Raw genomic sequence first — 24,123 nt, 5'->3', positions numbered from 1 at the left:
TGCCTCGTCTGTTCGCAGGCAGCTGTTCTGTGATGTTGTGCTGTCAGGTTCTTGCCTGTTCTGATCTGTACCTGTCCTGTATAATGGGATGCCCTGGTCTGTTCTGTGCCTGCCCAGTATAATCTGTATCCCTGTCTGTTCTTTGTATCGCCTAGCAGTGCGTAACTGCAGCCTGGCAGTGTTTAAAGGGGCTCTCCCATCTCAGATAATGGGGACATATCACTAGGATATGCCCCCATTGTCTGATAGGTGTGGGTCTCACCACTGGGACCCGCACCTACAATGAGAGAGGAGCGGGAAAATAAGTGGAGGGTGCACTGCGCATGCGCAGCCGCCCTCCATCCATTTCTATAGGGCTGCTGAAATGGGGGCTTGGCTATTTCCGTCTGCCCTATAGAAATGAATAGGAGCAGGGGCCGTGCATGCGCGGTGCGCTCCCATTCACTTTAATGGGAGCAGCGCTTGGTGGTGGATGGACCCCGGGGTTCTCCAGCCACAGCTTTCCCAGCTCCGTTCTCGTTGTAGGTGCGGATCCTATTGGTGGGACCCGCAACTATCAGACAATGGGGGCATATCCTAGTGATATGCCTCCATTGTCTGAGATGGGAATACCCCTTTAACTACTACTGTTGTGTTTTGTCTAATGCCCTGTTTGGCAGTGCCTCACTGCTTCTGTTCTGCCTTCGTGAGAGGGTCCCTGGCTTCCCCAGAGGGGAATCACTATCTGAATCTGTATCTGAATCACTGTCTGACTCTGCTGGTACCATCACTGGTATCTTCTGGTCTGCCGAACCAGCTGCCACTGACTTGGTGTCACTCTAGGAGTCGCTCCTGGCAAATACAATTGGCTTAAGTCTATCCTCACTACCAGAGGCTCTAGCGAATACCAGGTGTTGCTTAGTCACGCCCCTCCAGAGAGTAGCGAGTCAGTGGCAAAAGTGGGTTTACACCCTCTGGTTCGTTACACTCCCTACTTCTACATCTCGATAAAAGAGTGAGTCCTTCACCTGGATGGCTCATACTTCCAGTGCTCAGCAGATATGGCACCGGTGACCGGCTCTCTCATTCTTCTAATTTTGTGCTGTGCAGGGGCCTTAGCAGACTACTATGACGAACCACCACGACTACCAGGTAATCCTAATTAGAATGTTAGTGAGTCACAGATAGAGAACCTTCTAAGGTGTATCTAAGGGTTGGTTTAAATATTTCAGCTGTGTCTGGCTAGTTCTCCTGTGCTGGATACAACTGATGGCCAAGCTGGACTCTTGTCTAATGTTCATAGTTGGATTGAGTAACATTGCATATAAAGAAAGAGGTCCGTGGCAAAGCTGATGCCACCAAAGACAAAAATACCCCATAGGAAAGTATAGAATCAGTTGTTTCATCCCTTTTTGAATAAGGGCTTGTTTTTTCTCTGGGAAAGGGGAACTGGGGTGCATATGTGAATGAGCCTTAAAGAGGTTTTCAAAGATTTTTCAAAATTTGTTCCAATGCAGGGGGCTGTAAATGAAAGGAAAAACCCTTTACCTTTTATATAACCTGCCCCTCATCTGGTCCTGCAGCAATGACATCACATCCAACGTTCACATGATTTCTGCTTTCAATCACTGACCTCAGTGGTCATGTGTCATTCATTCACACATGACCACCGAAGTCATTGATTGGCAGTAGTGGTCAGTCATGAGAACGATGGATGTGACACCATCTATGTGGGAAGGTGTGGGTTCAGAGCAACTCTGAAGCTGCAGGACATGTATAAGGTAAGCCTGGTTTTACACAACCCCCAGCTCTGAGTCAAACTTTTAAAATCTCATAATATCTTCATTATGATTCCTCTCATGTCATTGTCTCCATCTCTTTAAGGCTCATCCTCTTCCTCTATTTCCTTTATGTCTATTGTACATTACAGTTAAGTATAGGATAAAAGCTTTTTCTCGATTTGGTCAAGATTCCATTGGTTTCCTCCAACGTCTCACTCAACAAACTTAAATTAATAGAAATCCCCTTTGACAGATGTCCACCAGGAAGGATAGGGGGGTCTATAGACATTTACATATATCCTCACTCTGATGTGTCTACACATGTCCATTCCACCATTTAACCTCTAATAGGCCATCATGCTGATCTCCTGGAGTTATGCTATGGGGCCCTACGTCACTGGGGGCCCATCCGGGCCGACTTCTGTTGATTTTTTTTTATTTACATACACACCACACACAGGCAGCCAGGCCCGAGCCGTTGACTAGACTAGTGTAGTGGGCGGGGCGCGGGCGGTCCGCGGCTCGGGCCTGGCTGGGGAGGAGTCAGGACTGGAGCAGGGCGCACGCAGGGCAGGGCCGACACAGTTTCTGGGGAGGCTCCAGCCAGGCCACTGAGTAACTCAGAAGATCCGATGGTATATTCTAACCCCCAGGCGTTCCCATGGTGACTGGGACGCTTGCCTGGGGGTTAGAATATACCATCGGATCTGAGTTTTCACGAGCTCAGTGAGATCGTAAAAATTCAAATCCGATGGTATATTCTAACCCCCAGGCGTTCCCATGGTGACAGGGACGCTTGCCTGGGGGTTAGAATATACAAGGGCCACGCCGCTCACAGGAGTATATTTATAAACTAATCAGTAACTAATTTCTTTAACTTTAATCATTGACATTGCTGATCTCTTTACTGGGATATCTTACTCTGTCTTAGCTCCGGTAACAGCAGGCAGTGCGGAAGGGCGGCGCTCACTCACTGACGTCACGCGCCGGCGCCGCCTAGTGGGAGGAGCAGGCGCGTGACGTCAGCGAGTGAGCGCCGCCCTCCCGCACTGCCTGCTGTTACCGGAGCTAAGACAGAGTAAGATATCCCAGTAAAGAGATCAGCAATGTCAAAGATTAAAGTTAAAGTTACTGATTAGTCTGTGGATGTTACTGTTTAGGGGAGGGGGATCTGTGGATGGCACTATTTAGGGGAAGGGGATATTTGGATGGCACTATTTAGGGGAGGGGGATCTGTGGATGGCACTGTTTAGGGGAGGGGGATATGTGGATGGCACTGTTTAGGGGAGGGGGATATGTGGATGGCACTGTTTAGGGGAGGGGGATATGTGGATGGCACTATTTAGGGGAGGGGGATCTGTGGATGGCACTGTTTAGGGGAGGGGGATATGTGGATGGCACTGTTAAGGGGAGGGGGATCTGTGGATGGCACTGTTTAGGGGAGGGGGATCTGTTGATGGCACTATTTAGGGGAGGAAGATCTGTGGATGGCACTGTTTAGGGGAGAGGGATCTGTGGATGGCACTGTTTAGGGGAGAGGGATCTGTGGATGGCACTGTTTAGGGAGGGGGATCTGTGGATGGCACTGTTTAGGGGAGGGGGATCTGTGGATGGCACTGTTTAGGGGGGGATTTGTGGATGGCACTGTTTAGGGGAGGGGGATATGTGGATGGCACTGTTAAGGGGAGGGGGATCTGTGGATGGCACTGTATAGGGGAGGGGGATCTGTTGATGGCACTATTTAGGGGAGGAAGATCTGTGGATGGCACTGTTTAGGGGAGAGGGATCTGTGGATGGCACTGTTTAGGGGAGAGGGATCTGTGGATGGCACTGTTTAGGGAGGGGGATCTGTGGATGGCACTGTTTAGGGGAGGGGGATCTGTGGATGGCACTGTTTAGGGGAGGGGGATCTGTGGATGGCACTGTTAAGGGGAGGGGGATCTGTGGATGGCACTATTTAGGGGAGGGGGATCTGTGGATGGCACTATTTAGGGGAGGGGGGTCTGTGGATGGCACGGGGGGGGGGGGGGCATACATTTTTTTTTGCTATGGGGCCCATGCATTTATAGCTACACCCCTGCCTCCAACACTACTCACTGGCTGACTGCTACTGCTGCTGCCTCCATGAACTCCTGCACCACTCCTTTCCGGACAGGTAGGCTGCTGCAAAGCGGGTGTTCTACCTCGTGCCCATTTGGCTCCCGACCTCCCACTACTGCCACCCTGCTGACTCCTGACCATGCTAGCTACTTGCTGGCTCAGCCGCTGGCTCACTAGCAAGCTGCCACCCTCTTCTCCTGATGATGACGAAGCCCTTTCTTCACCCGGCTCCCAAGTGCGATCGGCTTCATTATCATCGAGTAGTGTCTGCACATCACTGTCTTCCTCAATGGTCTTTGGGTCAGGAGCCTGACCGCTTGCGACACAAGCTCTCCTCATCACTACTTGCCCACCTAGTTGAGGAAGCGGCAGATGCCTCCTCCAGGTCTTGGCTGAGCAGTAGCTGCTGACTGTCCTCTAGTAGCTCTTCCTCGCTGAAAAGTGGAGCAGAGTCTACAGCATATAATACTTCTCGCGGTGATGGAACAGAAAAGGACAGAGGCAGGTTGAGGACAAGTGAGGGCACAGGGCCTGCTCCCGGACCATGCCAACAAAGAGTTGCGTCTGACGAACCCACCGACTGTTGGCTGGCGGTGGCTGATGTCACTTGGGATGATGTGGATGATCGAGTTAGCCAATCAAGAACTGCTGGGTTGCTGGTCAAGAAACGACCGCTAGATGACACCGGGAGCTCAGGCCTCTGGCTGCAACTTCTGCTGCCGTGCCCCCTTACTCTGCTGCGACCTGTGCCTGCGCCAGAAACATTCAGGCCTCTGCCACTTCTCTGTGCATGGTCTGGCACTTCTCTGTCTGATATACTTGTAGCTAAACTAAACAAATTAAACGGAAATTAAAACATCTATAAAAGTGACTAAAATATTTTTCTTTTTGTAATGAAATAGGCCACTAAATTATTTCTGCGCAAATAACAGCAAATGTGAACTGCGTGTATTTTACTCATTTTCTCTAGAAATATGACAAGAAACGCTTTTACCGCAAATAAAACCAAATGTGAACAGCGTCTATTTTTCTCGTATTGTACTATAATAGGGCACTAAACGCTTTCACCATATATAGCTGCAGAAGTGAACAGAGTATGTATTTCTCTTTTCCCACAGATATAAGCCACTAAAGGCTTTTCATCATAACACTTGAACCCCTACAACAAATTACTGGAATGACAAAGCTGTATAATGGCCAATTGGATCCCCAAATAATCTTTCCCTGCACTTGTAAGGCCTCATGCATGTTTTGGTTCGCAGTTTTTGCGGCTTGGATGCGGACCTATTCACTTCAATGGGGCCACAAAAGATACGAACAACACTCCGTGTGCTGTCCGCATCCGTTTCTCCGTTCCGTGGTCCGCCAAAAAAATATAACCTGTCCTATTCTTGTCAGTTTTGCAGACAAGAATAGGCAGTTATATCAAAGGCTGTTCGTGCCGTTCCGCAAATTGCAGAACGCACATGGACGCCATCCGTGTTTTGAGGATCTGCAATTTGCGGACAACAAAACACACAATGGTCGTGTGCATGAGGCCTAAATGGTATTTTTTCCCAAAGATGTTTTCTGTATGACTCTCCCTAGCCCCTGCAACGTCTGTCCCTGCACTAAGCTGATGTGACATGATTCCTCCCTATCCTTATCGTGCACGTATAAAGCACTTTTTTTTCCACATTGAGGTTTTCTTTCACTCTCCCTAGCACCTGAAACGTCTGTCCCCGAACAAAGTACGATGGTGAATGGCAGAATCTAAGATGGCCGCCGTATTTATAGGGCTGTGACATCACCGGGCTGGCTGGCTGCTGATTGGCTGCATTCATGGCATTATGGGTCATCCCTCCTTCCCAGAGTTCCTTGCCCCATGTCCTCACACGTGTAGCCACCATTTTAGCTGCCATTGTTAGGAAAATTGTGTTTCGTTACCACGAAGTACGAGGAAATTCGCATTCGTTCAGAATCAAATTTTTCCTGAAACTCTGAACAAATTCGACTTTGTCAGCTTTGATTTGCTCATCTCTAGGTTCAACCTATAGTATATACAATCCAAGCAAAGAGGAAGTCAGAAGAATTATATCTGACCAACACCATCATTGCGCGGTTAGGGTTCAGTGATTGTCAAGAGTCCACACGGACAAAGCTCTGGAACATCTACTGGTGTTACTGTTATGCCAGGGTCGTCGTTAGGTCAAAGCATCCGGATGTTTTGTCCAGTGCCCCGAATGATATGTTTTGCTGGTAGCATTTTTGGCTATTCCAGGGCCCTTTAATATTGATTCGACCTGGGCAATCCCACAGATCATCTCCCCACCCCCTTGTACATGATCCACTGATCCGCTACTTGCGGGCTGCACGGGCATGAGTTCCGTCAGTTCGTTGCTCAATCCCGTCCTGCGGCGCTTGATCCTGCGAGATCCGGGATTACGCGCCGCAGGACAGGATTGCGCACTGAAGTGACTGAACTCATGACCGCGCAGCCCTCAAGTAGCGGATCAGCGGAACAAGTACAAGGTGTGCACACATCTTCCATGACACCAGCCTGTAAGTGTAAATGTAGTTCTTCCCCTCCACTAACAAGCAGCAGACAGTTATCAGGACGGAACTGTTCCTTCCCGATAATTGTACGCAGAGTTGGCGAGGGACACAAAATGCACCTTTACATTATTATTATTTTTTTACAAATTTTATTTCAGCATTAAAGGATTATTCCAATTTCCAGTTAAAGAAAGTAGTCCCCTATCCACTATTGGATTGGTGAGGGTCCTATGGGTTCTCTACCCCCCCTCCTCAGAGCATGATAATGGAGGCTCTGTATCCTGTGAAGCCCACCTGAAATGGACGGAGTGGCTGGTCAGAAATGTGCACAATTCCTCTATTCTTTTCTATCGGAGTGCCAGAGACAGCCGATTGCTGTACACCGCCATCTCCGGAACCTCCATAGAGATAAAACCTGTAATTAAAGGGTTTCTGTCATGAGAAATAGCGTTATGTAGCGATGGCTGATGTCAGCGGTACATAACAGTGCGCTTAATAACTCCCTTTATAAAGACTTTTAAAATATGCTAATGAGCCTCTAGGTGCTATGAGGTTGTTGCTTCAGCACCTAGGCGCCATCCGTTTAGTAGTTGGTGCAGGCACAGTGAGTGAAGGACGCGCTCCTGCTGCTGGCTTCACTCTCTGCGCCTGCGCCGGCTTCACTCACTTAGCAGGCGCCATCCCGTTTAGTATTCGGCGCAGGTGCAGAGATCAGGACGCGCTCCTGGACGGCGCAGGAACGGGATTTACTGAACAAAGAGAACTCGCCAGTCAATCAACTGGACCTGGGCGTGCCAAAGGGTGAGTAGACCGAGCCTCTAGGTGCTGAAGAAACGCCCTCATAGCACCTACCTGCTCATTAGCAGATTTTGCAAGTGTTTATTTGAAGAGAGCGGCGGCGGGCAGGGAGTTATAAAGCGCACTGTTATGTACCGCTGACATCAGCACATCGCTACAGAACGCTATTTCTCATGACAGAAACCCTTTAAGTGCGTTGGCTTGTATGTTAATTCTTATTATGCAAATTTCCACTCAGTGGGCTTGAGCCCCGGATGTTCTCAGACCCCAGCAACGCCCCTGGTTATGCCTCTGATCCTTCTGAATGAGACAGTTCTGTCAACACAAGGACAATCTTTCCACCAAGAACAAAGCCGATCACAGACGGGATCATTCGACCAAAGTGTTTATTACTGATATTTGTCACTTTTTGAATCTGGTTTATAAGAGGCGACATGTAACTACCTGATACGTGTGTGACACATCAACTTCTTTATTTACAGAGAAACCTGGACAATGTCCCCTAGAACCATTAGCAGAGAGTCCTCCTAACATTTCTCCTGATCGGTGCAAATCGGACGATGACTGTTATGGAAAACAAAAGTGCTGCAGGGTTCGGGGCGCCAGACGATGCATAAATCTCATCGTGGGTAAGTTCATTAGAAACCAAACCCAACAAGTAGATGGAGCTCATTATTAGACAGGATTTGGCACCTGGTGAAGGAATCTGACAGCTGTATGGTTACATGACCAGCTCCACCTGATCTGCCAAAATCTGCTTTACCACAAACACATCTCAAAGGTAAATTCAGCTTCACTGGTGGCAGGCAGCCCGGCAATTATCAGGACTGTAACTGCATCACATGACTGCGAGGACTAACGCAAGGAGCACATTAATGTTCCAAAGTGTGGACCTGTGAGCACTTCATGTGTCATCATATGAGAGCTCCACAAGGTTCTGTGTGCTCCTCTAGAAGTAATGTTTCTACTGCCATTACATATATTTCCATTAGGTACATAGATATTATACAGTACCTGTACTGATCCTGAGTTACATCCAGTATTATACCCCAGAGCTGCATTCACGATTCTGCTGGTGCAGTCACTGTGTACATACATTACTTATCCTGTACTGATCCTGAGCTACATCCTGTATTATACTCCAGAGCTGCACTCACTATTCTGCTGGTGCAGTCACTGTGTACATACCATACATTACTTATCCTGTACTGATCCTGAGTTACATCCTGTATCATACTCCAGAGCTGCACTCACTATTCTGCTGGTGCAATCACTGTGTACATACATTACAATACTTATCCTGGACTGATCCTGAGTTACATCCTGCATTATACTCCAGAGCTGCACTCACTCTTCTGCTGGTGCAGTCACTGTGTACATACATTACTTATCCTGTACTGATTCTGAGTTACATCCTGTATTATACTCCAGAGCTGCATTCACTATTCTGCTAGTGCAGTCACTCTGTACATACATTACTTATCCTGTACTGATCCTGAGTTACATCCTGTACTATACTCCAGAGCTGCACTCACTATTCTGCCATTTTCTGGATATCTCTCTCATTGATGCCGCTCTTCCAGTCTCTCAGGATATGTAGTGTCGATACTTTGTGTCTAATGTTTCTATAGTTACATCTGGAAATCTAACTCAATGACCATTTTTTCTCCAGAGAAGCACGGAACATGCCCACCACCACCACTGACCGATTGCCCATCCGATCTGCCACCTGGAAATTGTGAAGTGGACAGTGATTGTCCAGGAAACAAGAAATGCTGCTTCATAAATTGTATCCCAGAGTGCATCATTGTGTAATAAGTGATGTGAGGCGGCCGGATGCATCTCCGTCCCTCACAGCGGAGGACACATCGCCGATCAGCCTCAGTAATTCTCTCTTCTCGCGGCTTTTCCTTCTCTAGTTGCAGATAACCCTGGGAGGTGACAGCGGTGAAGACACTCAGGGCCGGATCCGCTGCCCCAGGTGCTCAGTCTGAATACACCCCCATTAGAGGCAGATTCCTCCTCCTTCTCAGCGATCATAGTGACATTTATCAATGTAATAAAGCAGAAGATGAAAAATGAGACTGAGATGTATCATTGACCGTCCATTGTGAGGCATCAAATTATTACTGGTGGCCGAGAAATGTAATTCCTGCTCATTGACCCTGACATTAGACACTGCAGTCTAGAGCAGGCGAGGTCCTGGTGGTCAGAGGTGAGGACTGCGCTCAACTGGACTCGTTATGAACCTTTTCAGGTCTGTTCGGATGAGTCCACTATAACGGCACGTAACATAGTATTAGTGCACGTGTCAGCGGGAAAAAGAGGAAGAAGAAGGGTTCTCACATGACCCTGACAGGAAGTGGGGGGGCCTTGCCCTGATTGGACCCCGGGCTGACAGACAGCATGGATGAGCCAATCAGTGCTGCCGCAGACAGGGAGGTGCCCGAGCAGAGCGAGCAGAAGGTCATTCTGGGCTGGGCTGTGGATGAGGGGGTTGGGACTTGCAGGGTCTGCCAGGAAAACTATTTTAGGGACATTCAAAAGACACAATCAGGATTGTATTCTAGTGTCAGGGACAGAGAAGGGGAATGCCGGAATCAGACAGAGGAAGGATTGTGTAGACTATGAGCAGACAGGGAGAACTGTCAGCCCAGGAGTGAGAAGAGGTCGCTGGCTGTGCCTGGCAGTGCCTTCTAGCTGCAATTACTGCCCTATAACACAGCCGCAGCTGCTGCAGAACATCAAAACCTGATACCTGTGAGGACATTCCTTTGTTTTTGTTTTTTTTGCCATTTTGACAGAAAAAAAAAAAAAAATATACAGTGGATATAAAAAGTCTACACACCCCTGTTAAAATGTCAGGTTTCTGTGCTGTAAAAAAATGAGACAAAGATGAATCATTTCAGAACTTTTTCCCCCTTTAATGTGACCTATAAACTGTACAACTCAAGGGAAAAACAAACTGAAATCTTTTAGGTGAAGGGAAGAAAAAATATAAAAATAAAATAATATGGTTGCAGAAGTATGCACACCCTTAAACTAATACTTTGTTGAAGCACCTTTTGATTTGTCTACAGCTCTCAGTCTTTTTGGGTATGAGTCTATCAGCATGGCACATTTTGACTTGCCAAGATTTGCCCGCTCTTCTTGGCAAAAACACTCCAGATCTGTCAGATTGCGAGGGCATCTCCTGGGCACTGCCCTCTTTAGATCACCCCACAGATTGTCAATCGGATTCTGGTCTGGGATCTGGCTGGGCCATTCCAAAACTTTATTCTTCTTCTGGTGAAGCCATTCCTTTGTTGATTTGGATGTATGCTTTGGGTCGTTGTCATGCTGAAAGATGAAGTTCCTCTTCATGTTCAGCTTTCTAGTAGAAGCCTGAAGGCTTTGTGCCAATATTGACTGGTATTTGGACCTGTTCATAATTCCCTCTAGCTTAACTAAGGCCCCAGTTGCAGCTGAAGAAAAACAGCCCCTTGACATGATGCCGCCACCACCATGCTTCACTGTGGGCATGGTGTTCTTTTGGTGATGTGCAGTGTTGTTTTGGCGCCAAACATATCTTTTGGAATTATGGCCAAAAAGTTCAACCTTGGTTTCATCAGACCATAACCCCTTTTCCCACATGCTTTTGGGAGACTTCAGATGTGTTTTTGCAAAATGTAGCCTGGCTTGGATGTTTTTCTTCGTAAGAAAAGGCTTTCGTCTTGCCACTCTACCCCATAGCCCAGACATATGAAGAATACGGGAGATTGTTGTCACATGTACCACACAGCCAGTGCTTGCCAGATATTCCTGCAGCTCCTTTAATGTTGTTGTAGGCCTCTTTGTAGCCTTCCAGGCCAGTTTTCTTCTCTTCTTTTCATCAATTTTAGAGGGACGTCCAGTTCTTGGTAATGTTGTGCCATATTTTCTCCACTTGATGATGACTGTCTTCACTGTGTTCCATGGTATATCTAATGCCTTGGAAATTCTTTTGTCCCCTTCTCCTGACTGATACCTTCTAACAATGAGATCCCTCTGATGCTTTGGAAGCTCTCTGTGGACAATGGCTTTTGCTGTGGGATGTGACTAAGAAAATTTAAGGAAAGACCAACTAGAGCAGCTGAACTTTATTTTGGGTTAATCAGAGGCACTTTAAATGATGGCAGGTGTATGCTGACTCCTATTTAACCGGATTTTGAATGTGATTGCTTATTTCGGAACACAGCTACATCCCCACTATTTTTTTTTTTTTTGTTTTCTTCCCTCCACCTAAAAGATTTCAGTTTGTGTTTCAATTGAGTTGCACAGTTTATAGGTCCCATTAAAGGTGGAGAAAGTTCTGAAAAGATTTATCTTTGTCTCATTTTTTTACAGCACAGAAACCTGACATTTTAACAGGGGTGTGTAGACTTTTTATATCCACTATATATATATATAAATATTAACAGAAGGACTTGACTTCGCACGGGTATATTTCATCTATTTCATTTAATGTTTCCGTGTGTCGTAAAAAGATATCAACAGTTTCCCCCATAACAGTGACCTCTACAGTACCCGCCCCTTTAACAATGACTTCCACAGTGCCCGCCCCTTTAACAGTGATCTCCACAGTGCCCACCCCTTTAACAGTGACCTCCACAGTGGCCGCCCCTTTAACAGTGACAGCATCTTTAACAGTGACCTGCACAGTGCCTGCCCCTTTAAAAGTGACCTCCTCAGTGCACACCCTTTTAACAGTGAACTCCACAGTGCCTGCACCTTTAACATTGACCACCTCTTTAACAGTGACCTTCATAGTGGCCGCCCCTTTAACAGTGACCTTCAGAGTTCTCGCCCCTTTAACCACCTCTGGACGGCCTAACGGTCCGGAGGTGGCAGCTGTGCGCTCAACGACGCATATACGCGTCATCTCGCGAGACTTACTGTGAACGCGCGCACACAGGCGCGCGCGTTCACAGGAATGGAAGGTAAGAGAGTGGATCTCCAGCCTGCCAGCGGCGATCGCTCGCTGGCAGGCGGGAGATGTGATTTTTTTAACCCCTTACAGGTATATTAGATGCTGTTTTGATAACAGCGTCTAACATACCTGCTACCTGGTCCTCTGGTGGTCCCTTTTGTTTGGATCGACCACCAGAGGACACAGGTAGCTGTGTAAAGTAGCACCAAGCACCACACTACACTACACCCCCCCGTCACTTATTAACCCCTTATGAACCCCTGATCACTTCATATACAGTCCCTGATCACCCCCCCCGTCATTGATCACCCCCCTGTCATTGATCACCCCCCTGTAAGGCTCCATTCAGACGTCCGTATGATTTTTACGGATCCACGGATACATGGATCGGATCCGCAAAACACATACGGGCGTCTGAATGGAGCCTTACAGGGGGGTGATCAATGACAAGGGGGTGATCACGCATATAGACTTCCTGATCACTTCCCTGTCATTAATCACCCCCCTGTCATTGATCACCCCCCTGTAAGGCTCTATTCAGACGTCCGTATTATTTTTACGGATCCACGGATACATGAATCCGATCCGCAAAACGCATACAGACGTCTGAATGGAGCCTTACAGGGGGGTGATCAATGAAAGGGTGGTGATCACCCCATATAGACTCCCTGATCACCCCCCTGTCATTGATCACCCCCTGTAAGGCTCCATTCAGACATTTTTTTTGGCACAAGTTAGCGGAATTTTTTTTATTTTATTTTTTTCTTACTAAGTCTCATATTCTACTAACTTGTGTCAAAAAATAAAATCTCACATGAACTCACCATACCCCTCACGGAATCCAAATGCGTAAAATTTTTTAGACATTTATATTCCAGACTTCTTCTCACGCTTTCGGGCCCCTAAAATGCCAGGGCAGTATAAATACCCCACATGTGACCCCATTTCGGAAAGAAGACACCCCAAAGTATTCCGTGAGGGGCATATTGAGTCCATGAAAGATTGAAATTTTTGTCCCAAGTTAGCAAAAAGGGAGACTTTGTGAGAAAATACAAAAAAAATCAATTTCCGCTAACTTGTGCCAAAAAAAAAAAAAATTCTAGGAACTCGCCATGCCCCTCACGGATACCTTGGGGTGTCTTCTTTCCAAAATGGGGTCACATGTGGGGTATTTATACTGCCCTGGCATTTTAGGGGCCCTAAAGCGTGAGAATCCAAATGCCTAAAAATGCCCTCCTAAATGGTACTCATTGGAATTTGGACCCCTTTGCGCACCTAGGCTGCAAAAAAGTGTCACACATGTGGTATCGCCGTACTCAGGAGAAGTTGGGGAATGTGTTTTGGGGTGTCATTTTACATATACCCATGCTGGGTGAGATAAATATCTTGGTCAAATGCCAACTTTGTATAAAAAAAAATGGGAAAAGTTGTCTTTTGCCAAGATATTTCTCTCACCCAGCATGGGTATATGTAAAATGACACCCCAAAATACATTCCCAAACTTCTCCTGAGTACGGCGATACCACATGTGTGACACTTTTTTGCCGCCTAGGTGGGCAAAGGGGCACATATTCCAAAGTGCACCTTTAGGATTTCACAGGTCATTTTTTACACATTTTGATTTCAGACTACTTTGCACATATTAATACCCCTAGAATGCCAGGGCAGTATAACTACCCCACAAGTGACCCCATTTTGGAAAGAAGACACCCCAAGGTATTCTATGAGGGGCATGACGAGTTCCTAGATTTTTTATTTTTTTGTCACAAGTTAGCGGAAAATGATGATTTTTTTTATTTATTTTTTCTAACAAAGTCTCACATTCCACTAACTTGTGACAAAAAATTTAAAATTCTAGGAACTCGCCATGCCCCTCACGGAATACCTTGGGGTGTCTGCTTTCCAAAATGGGGTCACTTGTGGGGTAGTTATACTGCCCTGTTAATTTAGGGGCCCTAATGTGTGCGAAGTAGTTTGAAATCAAAATCTGTAAAAAATGGCCGGTGAAATCCTAAAGGTGCTCTTTGGAATGTGTGCCCCTTTGCCCACCTAGGCTGCAGAAAAATGTCACACATCTGGTATCGCCGTACTCAGGAGAAGTTGGGCAATGTGTTTTGGGGTGTCATTTTACATATACCCATGCTGGGTGAGATAAATATCTTGGTCAAATGCCAACTTTGTATAAAAAATGGGAAAAGTTGTCTTTTGCCAAGATATTTCTCTCACCCAGCATGGGTATATGTAAAATGACACCCCAAAACACATTCCCCAACTCCTCCTGAGTACGGCGATACCAGATGTGTGACACTTTTTTGCAGCCTAGGTGGGCAAAGGGGCACACATTCCAAAGATCACCTTTCGGATTTCACCGGTCATTTTATACAGATTTTAATTTCAAAGTACTTCTCACGCATTTGGGCCCCTAAAATGCCAGGGCAGTATAACTACCCCACAAGTGACCCCATTTTGGAAAGAAGACACCCCAAGGTATTTAGTGAGTTCATGGAAGTTTTTATTTTTTGTCACAAGTTAGTGGAATATGAGACTTTGTAAGAAAAAAAAAAAGAAAAAAAAAATCATCATTTTCCGCTAACTTGTGACAAAAAATAAAAAGTTATATGAACTCACTATGCCCATCAGTGAATACCTTAGGGTGTCTACTTTCTGAAATGGGGTCATTTGTGGGGTGTTTGTACTGTCTGGGCATTGTAGAACCTCAGGAAACATGACAGGTGCTCAGAAACTCAGAGCTGCTTCAAAAAGCGGAAATTCACATTTTTGTACTATAGTTTGTAAACGCTATAACTTTTACCCAAACCATTTTTTTTGACCCAAACATTTTTTTTTTATCAAAACCATGTAGAACATGGAATTTAGTGAAAAATTTATATATGGATGTTGTTGTTTTTTTGCAAAATTTTACAACTGAAAGTGAAAAATGACATTTTTTTGTAAACAAAATCGTTAAATTTTGATTAATAACAAAAAAAGTAAAAATGTCAGCAGCAATGAAATAACACCAAATGAAAGCTCTATTAGTGAGAAGAAAAGGAGGTAAAATTCATTTGGGTGGTAAGTTGCATGACCGAGCAATAAACAGTGAAAATAGTGTAGTGCAGAAGTGTAAAAAGTGGCCTGGTCATTAAGGGGGTTTCAGCTAGTGGGGTTGAAGTGGTTAACAGAGACCTCCGCAATGCCCGTCCCTTTAGCAGTGACCTAAAAAGTACCTACCCCTTTAACAGTGACCTCCACAGTACCTGTCCCTTTAACATTGACTACCCCTTTAACAATGACCTCCACAGTGCCTGCCCTTTTATCATTGACCACCCCTTTAACAGTGACCTTCACAGTGCCTGCCCCTTTAACAGTGACTTACACAGTGCCTGCCCCTTTATCAGTGACCTTCACAGTGCCCGTTTCTTTAACATTGACCACCCCTTTAACAGTGACCTTCATAGTGGCCGCCTCTTTAACAGTGACCTCCACAGTACCCGCTTCTTTAACAGTGACCTCCACAGTTCCCGCCCCTTTAACAATGACCTCCACAGTGCCTGCCCTTTTAACAGTGACCTCCACAGTGCCCACCCCATTAACAGTGAACTCCACAGCGCCCTGTCCGTTTATTGTGGCCCCTGCCCGCATTCATGTAGCTGTTGTGCTGTCATACATCATATGACTCAATATTTAAGGACCTACAAACTGCTAAAACCTGTGATCAGTTATGGAATCCTGGAGTATGACCTGCGAACTTATATTGGCTGATAAGGGACATGTGACCATGTAAATGGCAGTTCGGATTTAAGTGAAAGGCTTGTTGGCTTCTATTGGCTAATGCAGGTCCTTTTTTGGGAATATCTCAGTAAGTCCTAGAGAGCTGAGACATGGTCTAAAACATTTCCGGACACCTAATGTACCTGTGTGGCGAATTTGGTGAAGATCGGTCAAGTCGTATGGTTGCAGATAAAGAACGTCCACACTGCTCAAAAAAATAAAGGGAACACAAAAATAACAAATCCTAGATCTGAATTAATTAAATATTCTTCTGAAATACTTTGTTCTTTACATAGTTGAATGTGCTGACAACAAAAATTTGCCAATCTTGGTGTTCTCTGGCAAATGCCAAACGTCCTGCACGGTGTTGGGCTGTAAGCACAACCCCCACCTGTGGACGTCGGGCCCTCATATCACCCTCATGGAGTCTGTCTCTGACCGTTTGAGCAGGGCTCTGGCAGTGCTCCTCCTGTTCCTCCTTGCACAAAGACGGAGGTAGCGGTCCTGCTGCTGGGTTGTTGCCCTCCTATGGCCTCCTCCACGTCTCCTGATGTACTGGCCTGTCTCCTGGTAGCGCCTCCATGCTCTGGACACTACGCTGACAGACACAGCAAACCTTCTTGCCACAGCTCGCATTGATGTGCCATCCTGGATAAGCTGCACTACCTGAGCCACTTGTGTGGGTTGTAGACTCCGTCTCATGCTACCACTAGAGTGAAAGCACCGCCAGCATTCAAAAGTGACCAAAACATCAGCCAGGAAGCATAAGAACTGAGAAGTAGTCTGTGGTCACCACCTGCAGAACCACTCCTTTATTGGGTGTGTCTTGCTAATTGCCTATAATTTCCACCTGTTGTCTATCCCATTTGCACAACAGCATGTGAAATTGATTGTCACTCAGTGTTGCTTCCTAAGTGGACAGTTTGATTTCACAGAAGTGTGATTGACTTGGAGTTACATTGTGTTGTTTAAGTGTTCCCTTTATTTTTTTGAGCAGTGTATTTACAGTACAGACCAAAAGTTTGGACACACCTTCTCATTTAAAGAGTTTCTTTATTTTCATGACTATGAAAATTGTAGATTCACACTGAAGGCATCAAAACTATGAATTAACACATGTGGAATTATATACATAACAAAGAAGTGTGAAACAACTGAAAATATGTCATATTCTAGGTTCTTCAAAGTAGCCACCCTTTGCTTTGATTACTGCTTTGCACACTCTTGGCATTCACTTGATGAGCTTCAAGAGGTAGTCCCCTGAAATGGTTTTCACTTCACAGGTGTGCCCTGTCAGGTTTAATAAGTGGGATTTCTTGCCTTATAAATGGGGGTTGGAACCAACAGTTGCGTTGAGGAGAAGTCAGGTGGATACACAGCTGATAGTCTTACTGAATAGACTGTTAGAATTTGTATTATGGCAAGAAAAAAGCAGCTAAGTAAAGAAAAACGAGTGGCCATCATTACTTTAAGAAATGAAGGTCAGTCAGTCAGCCGAAAAATTGGGAAAACTTTGAAAGTAAGGGCTATTTGACCATGAAGGAGAGTGATGGGGTGCTGCGCCAGATGACCTGGCCTCCACAGTCACCGGACCTGAACCCAATCGAGATGGTTTGGGGTGAGCTGGACCGCAGAGTGAAGGCAAAAGGGCCAACAAGTGCTAAGCATCTCTGGGAACTCCTTCAAGACTCCTTCTCCTCAACGCAACTGATGGTCCCAACCCCATTTATAAGGCAAGAAATCCCACTTATTAAACCTGACAGGGCACACCTGTGAAGTGAAAACCATTTCAGGTGACTACCTCTTGAAGCTCATCAAGAGAATGCCAAGAGTGTGCAAAGCAGTAGTCAAAGCAAAAGGTGGCTACTTTGAAGAACCTAGAATATGACATATTTTCAGTTGTTTCACACTTGTTTGTTATGTATATAATTCCACATGTGTTAATTCATAGTTTTTTGATGCCTTCACCCACACACGTGCCGTTTGCATGTGTGGGTCCTGCACCTGCTGAGCGCCGGTCAGTACTGTCAATTACTGACTGCGTCTGCTCAGGTTTAGTGCCTTTTTTTTTCTAAAAAAATAAATCATTTAGTGCTAGCTAGTTTTATATATATATATGTCAATTTTAGTTAGTACTAGTTTAGATTTTTGATCCCACGCACATGCGGTCTGGGTGCTTGGGTCCTGCACCTGCTGAGCGTGGGTCAGTACTGTAAATTACTGACTGCGTCTGCTCAGGTTTAGTTCCTTTTTTTGTTTTTATTTTTCTTTGGAGCCTTTTTTTTCCAAATGTTTATCTTATTCTTTGGCCTCATGCACACGACCGTTGTTGTGTTCCGTTCCGCCAAATAGGGTTCCGTTGTTCTGTGATCCGTTTCCGTTTTTGTTTCCGTGTGTCTTCCTTTATTTTTGGAGGATCACCAGACATGAAGGAAAGTAAAAAAAAGTCTGTGTCAAGTTTGCCAAGCAAATGATAGGAAAAAAACGGACGCGGATGACAATCTTGTGTAACTCCACGTTTTTTCACGGTCCCATTGATTTGAATGGGTCCGCAAACCATTTTCCGTGAACAAAATAGGACAGGTTATATTTTTTTGACGGACTGGAACCACGGATCATGGACGCGGATGACAAACGGTGCATTAGCCGAGTTTTTTTTAACGGACCCATTGAAAGTCAATGGGTCCGCTAAAAATCATGAAAAACGGAACAACGTTTGCGAAATAGAAATAAAGAATTTCAAAAAAAAAAAAAAAAAAGAAAAACGGAACAACGGACACGGAATAAAACAACGGTCGTGTGCATGAGGCCTACCACTTATCTTTTTCTCTTTTCTTTCTTTCTCTTTTTTTCTTTATCATAAATTTTATTTTAATTAAATTCATTACAAGCCCCCTCACGTGTTAAATCACTACATACACCCCCCTGACACTTTTCACTTTACATACACCAATAAAAATAAAAATGTCCCATCCATCCCAGAGAATGTACTCCGCTGAAGAGGCATACGCCATCCTTGCCTCTGAAACTGAGTCTTCAAGTGAGGGAGAACATGCAACATTCCTCTACTCCTCTACTCCATCATCATTGTCATCCAGTGATGAGGGACCCTCAAGGAGATGCCCCAGGAGAGATGAAGTAGCCCCTTCCCCCCAGTGATCCCCTATGGACCACACCGCCTGAGGATTATTAGCCCCAAATTCCAGAGTTTGTGGGAAATTCTGGAATTCATATTGACTGCATGGGCTTCACAGAAATAGATTTTTTTTAAATGTATTTCTCTGACGATCTCATAAATTTGATGGTGACCCAAACAAATTTGTACGCCCAGCAGTTTATTGCTCAAAACCCGACATCCTCACATGCTAGACCCCTAGGTTGGACCCCTGTAACTGCAGCAGACATTATGAAGTTTTGGAGGCGGTTGCTGCATATGGGCCTGGTAAAAAAACACGAAATAAGACAATATTGAAGTTCAGATGTCTTGTACCACACTCCAATTTACAAGATGGCCATGTCCCGTACAAGATTTGAATCTATTTTGAAATTCCTACATTATAATGACCCACATTTTGACCGACTATTCAAAATACGACCCCTCCTGGAGCACCTCAACTCCAAATTTACAGATGTGTTCACCCCAGAAAAAGAAATTAGCATAGACCAGTCCCTTGTACATTTTAAAGGAAAGGTTACATTTTGCCAGTATCTACCCAGCAAGCGGGCACGGTACGGAATAAAAATGTACAATCTGTGCGAAAGTACCTCCGGGTACACCTATAGGTTCCAGGTTTATGAGGCAAAAGATTCCCGGATACAACCCCCTGAATGACCCGTCCTAGGAGTTACAGCAAGATTGTGTGGGACTTACTGCACCCACTGCTGGATAATGGTTATCACCTATATGTAGATAACTATTACACCAGCATACCCCTATACATGTCCCTAAAAGCCAGAGGTACTGTGGCTTGCGGCACAGTGCGAAAAACTCAGAGAGGGCTCCCTAGATCCCTGGTAGGGCAACTACTCCGAAAAGACGACAGTAAGGCTCTCTGCCATGAGAACATGCTGGCGGTTAAGTACAAGGACAAGAGGGATGTCCTTGTACTGACCACCATTCACACCAACACCAGTTCTGCCCAAGTGCGAGGTACCACTACCCCTGTCAACAAGCCAGACTGCATCCTTGATTACAACAGGCACATGGGAGGGGTTGATCTGTCCGATTAAGTTCTGAAGCCCTGCAGTGCCATGCGTAAAACTAAGGTGTGGTACAAAAAGCTGGCCATATACATTGTACAGATGGCACTGTACCATGCGTACATTTTACATTGAACTTCAGGCCACACAGGAACTTTCCTTCAGGTCCAAGAGGCGGTAATCAAGGCCCTAATTTTCCAAAGTCAGGAAGGGGAGGGCGCGAGTACTTCAGGAGGTCATGGTGCCCGTGTTGTACCAGAATATTTCCCTGGTGAAGTGCTACAAACAGCAAAAAGGGGAAAAACGCAAAAAAAAGATGTCGGGTTTGTTACAAAAGGGGAATATGAAAGGACACCATTTATCAGTGCGACACCTGCCCTGATAAACCTGACCTCTGCATGAAGGAATGCTTCCGGACCTACCACTCATCCATGGATTTTTAATTTCATCCTTTATGCGCCCTGTAATATTTCCATATCTCTGATTTAGTCCACATCATTTGCATACCCACTTTCCAACAACCACTACATAATGGGATGCTCTTTCTGAAATGGGGTCACTTCTTGTGGATTTTACTTTCTGGGGACCTCAGGAATTTATTTATTGCGACATGGCACCGAAAATAAATGGCTGTTTTTCAGGCCTGCAAAATCCAGTTTTTGCCTCTAGAGACCTGCTGTGAGCCAATACAGCAGGCTGCAAGCACATATGCGGTGTTTGCAAAAAGGGGAGAAAATGGGGAACATATACTGGGTAGAGATGTCCCAAACTATTCGCCAGCGAATAGTTCCCGGTGAACATAGCTTGTTCGCGTTCGCCGCGGCGGGTGAACATATGCGATGTTCGGTCCGCCCCCTATTCGTCATCATTGAGCAAACTTTGACCCTGTACCTCACAGTCAGCAGACACATTCCAGCCAATCAGCAGCAGACCCTCCCTCCCAGACCCTCCCACCTCCAGGACAGCATCCATTTTAGATTCATTCAGAAGCTGCATTCTTAGTGAGAGGAGGGACAGTGCAGCTGCTGTTGCTGATTCAATAGGGAAATCGATAGCTAGGGCAGTGCATTCAGTGTCCACTACAGTCCTGAAAGACTCATCTGATCTCTGCTGTAAGGACAGCACCCCAAAAAGCCCTTTTTAGGGCTAGAACATCAGTCTGCTTTTTTTTTTTTCCTGTGTAATCTAATTGCAGTTGCCTGCCAGCGTGTGTGTCAGTCTCACAGAGTATACTGTGCCGACTTGCCCAGTGCCACCACTAATATCTGGTGTCACAATAGCTTGCATAAAAAAAAAACTAAAAAAACTTTTTGGACTGTAATATAATAGCAGTAAGTTGCCTGCACGCGTGTGCGTTTCAGGGCCTGCAAGTGCATAGTGTCACCAGTGCAACTCATATCTGCAATAGATTGAATAGCAGTTAGTTGTCTGCAAGCGTGTGTGTCAGGCCTACAGCGTCTACTCTGCCAACTTCTGCCAGTGCACATTGCCACTCATATCTGGTGTCACAGTAGCTCGCACGCATAGTACCACTAATCGAACAAAAAAATGACAGGCAGAGGCAGGCTACCCCGCAGGGGCCGTCGTGGTCGTGGGGCTGTGATTCCCTTTGGCCCTAGAATAATGCCCAGTGTTCAGAGGCCACGTACCCTGAACTCGAAAAGTTCTGAGGACATAGTTGACTGGCTAACACAGGACACCCAATCTTCTACAGCTTCCGCTCGGAACCTTGACGCACCATCCTCCTCCAGCTCAGCTTTGGGCACCTCTCAAGTTACCACTCGCCCGCCTGCCGCCACCACCAACACTAGCAACACAGCTGCTTCACTTGATCTGTCAGAGGAGTTATTTACACATCAGTTGGAAGAAATGAGTGATGCGCAACCATTATTGCCAGAGGATGTAGATAACAGGGATATGTCTCAGTCAGGCAGCATTACACACATGGACGTACAGTGTGATGATGTTGATGTTGTACCCGCTGCTGCTTCCTTTGCTGAGTTGTCAGATACAAGTGAAGCAGTTGATGATGACGATGTGTCCGTGGATGTCACGTGGGTGCCCGCTCGAAGAGAAGAACAGGGGGAAAGTTCAGATGGGGAGACAGAGAGGAGGAGGAGATGAGTTGGAAGCAGGGGGAGGTCATCGCAAGGAGCTAGTGGCACAGTAAGACAGCATGCATCGGCACCCGGGGTCAGCCAGACAGCACGCCAATCAACGCATGCTGTTGCCACCACCAGAATGCTGTCACTGCAGAGCTCAGCAGTGTGGCATTTTTTTGTGTGTCTGCCTCTAACAACAGCGATGCCATTTGCAACCTGTGCCAAAAGAAACTGAGTCGTGGAAAGTCCAACACCCACCTAGGTACAACTGCTTTGCGAAGGCACATGATTGCACATCACAAACGCCTATGGGATCAACACACGAGTACAAGCAGCACACAAACTCAAGGCCACCATCCTCCTCCTGGTCCAGCATCTTCAGCCACGTCAACCACTGCTGTCCTCCTTGCCCCCTCTCAACTATCCGCCACTCCGTCTCTCGCCTTGAGCAGTTCCTGCTCATCTGCCCACTGTCAGGTGTCTGTCAAGGACATGTTTGAGTGTAAGAAGCCAATGTCACAAAGTCACCCCCTTGCCCGGCGTCTGACAGCTGGCTTGTCTGGACTCTTAGCCCGCCAGCTTTTACCATACAAGCTGGTGGAGTCTGAGGCGTTCCAAAAATTTTTAGCTATTGGGACACCGCAGTGAAAGGTACCCAGCCGAAATTTCTTTGCACAAAAGGCAATCCCCAACCTGTACTCGATTGTGCAAAAGGAAGTAATGGCATGTCTGGCACACAGTGTTGGGGCAAGGGTCCATCTGACCACTGATACCTGGTCTGCAAAGCACGGTCAGGGCAGGTATATCACCTACACTGACGGCTGCCAAGCATGGAATGCGTGGCTCTGCAGAGGAGTTGGTGACACCGCCACGACTTGCAGGCAGGCCTGCTGCCACCTCCTCTACTCCTCCTACTCCATCCTCTTCAATAACCTCCTTGGCTGAGTCCTCTTCTGCTGGTGCGTCTTGCTCCACATCACCAGCACCCCCCCCCAGCTCCCCAGGAGCTATTCCACATCCCGTATACGGCAGTGTCACGCCGTCTTGGGGTTGAGTTGCCTGAAAGCAGAGAGTCACACCGGACCAGCACTCCTGTCCGCCCTGAACGCACAGGTGGATCAGTGGCTGACTCCGCACCAACTGGAGATCGTCAAAGTGGTGTGTGACAACGGAAGCAATTTGTTGGAGGCATTGAATTTGGGCAAGTTGACACATGTGCCGTGCATGGCACATGTGTGTAATTTGATCGTACAATGCTTTGTGCATAAGTACCCAGGCTTACAGGACATCCTGAAGCAGGCCAGGAAAGTGTGTGGCCATTTCAGGCATTTCTACATGGCGCACTTTTCAGATATCCAGCGGCGAAACAACATGCCAGTGAGGCGCTTGATTTGCGACAGCCCGACACGTTGGAATTCAACACTCCTAATGTTCGACCGCCTGCTCCAACAAGAAAAAGCCGTTAACGAGTATTTGTATGACCGGGGTGCTAGGACAGCCTCTGCAGAGCTGGGAATTTTTTTGCCACGTTACTGGACGCTCATGCGCAATGCCTGTAGGCTCATGCGTCCTTTTGAGGAGGTGACAAACCTAGTCAGTCGCACCGAAGGCACCATCAGCGACATCATACCATTTGTTTTCTTCCTGGAGCATGCCCTGCGAAGAGTGCTGGATCAGGCCGTAGATGAGCGTGAAGAGGAAGAGTTGTGGTCACCATCACCACCAGAAACAGCCTTATCAGCATCGCTGAGGAAGAGGAGTCAGAGGAGGAATGTGGCTTTGAGGAGGAGGAGGAAGACCAACCACAACAGGCATACCAGGGTGCTCGTTGTCACCTATCTGGTACCCGTGGTGTTGTACGTGGCTGGGGGGAAGAACATACCTTCAGTGAGATCACTGAGGACGAGGA

At 46.5% G+C, this 24,123-nt stretch overlaps 1 protein-coding gene across 2 annotated transcripts in view; it reads left to right on the top strand.

Annotated features, from left to right (window-relative positions):
* The first annotated feature begins 965 nt into the window (after positions 1-965).
* Positions 966-24,123, top strand: part of LOC122923703 (perlwapin-like) — a 49,244-nt gene continuing 26,086 nt past the window's right edge. Inside the window, exons 1-3 of one of the 2 annotated variants that reach the window (XM_044274551.1) lie at positions 971-1,131; positions 7,676-7,822; positions 8,866-9,275. In XM_044274551.1, the coding sequence (XP_044130486.1) occupies positions 1,041-1,131; positions 7,676-7,822; positions 8,866-9,008 (381 nt within the window). In that variant the 5' untranslated portion in view covers positions 971-1,040 and the 3' untranslated portion in view covers positions 9,009-9,275. Of the gene's footprint in view, positions 1,132-7,675; positions 7,823-8,865; positions 9,276-24,123 lie in introns of those variants that run through there. The other variant, XM_044274552.1, reaches the window with a different exon arrangement.

Source organism: Bufo gargarizans, unplaced genomic scaffold, assembly GCF_014858855.1.
Source record: "Bufo gargarizans isolate SCDJY-AF-19 unplaced genomic scaffold, ASM1485885v1 original_scaffold_1822_pilon, whole genome shotgun sequence".
NCBI classification, from domain to species: Eukaryota; Metazoa; Chordata; class Amphibia; order Anura; family Bufonidae; genus Bufo; species Bufo gargarizans.
The sequence above is the reverse complement of the archived record's forward strand: the minus strand, read 5'-3'. Positions and strand labels throughout refer to the sequence as shown.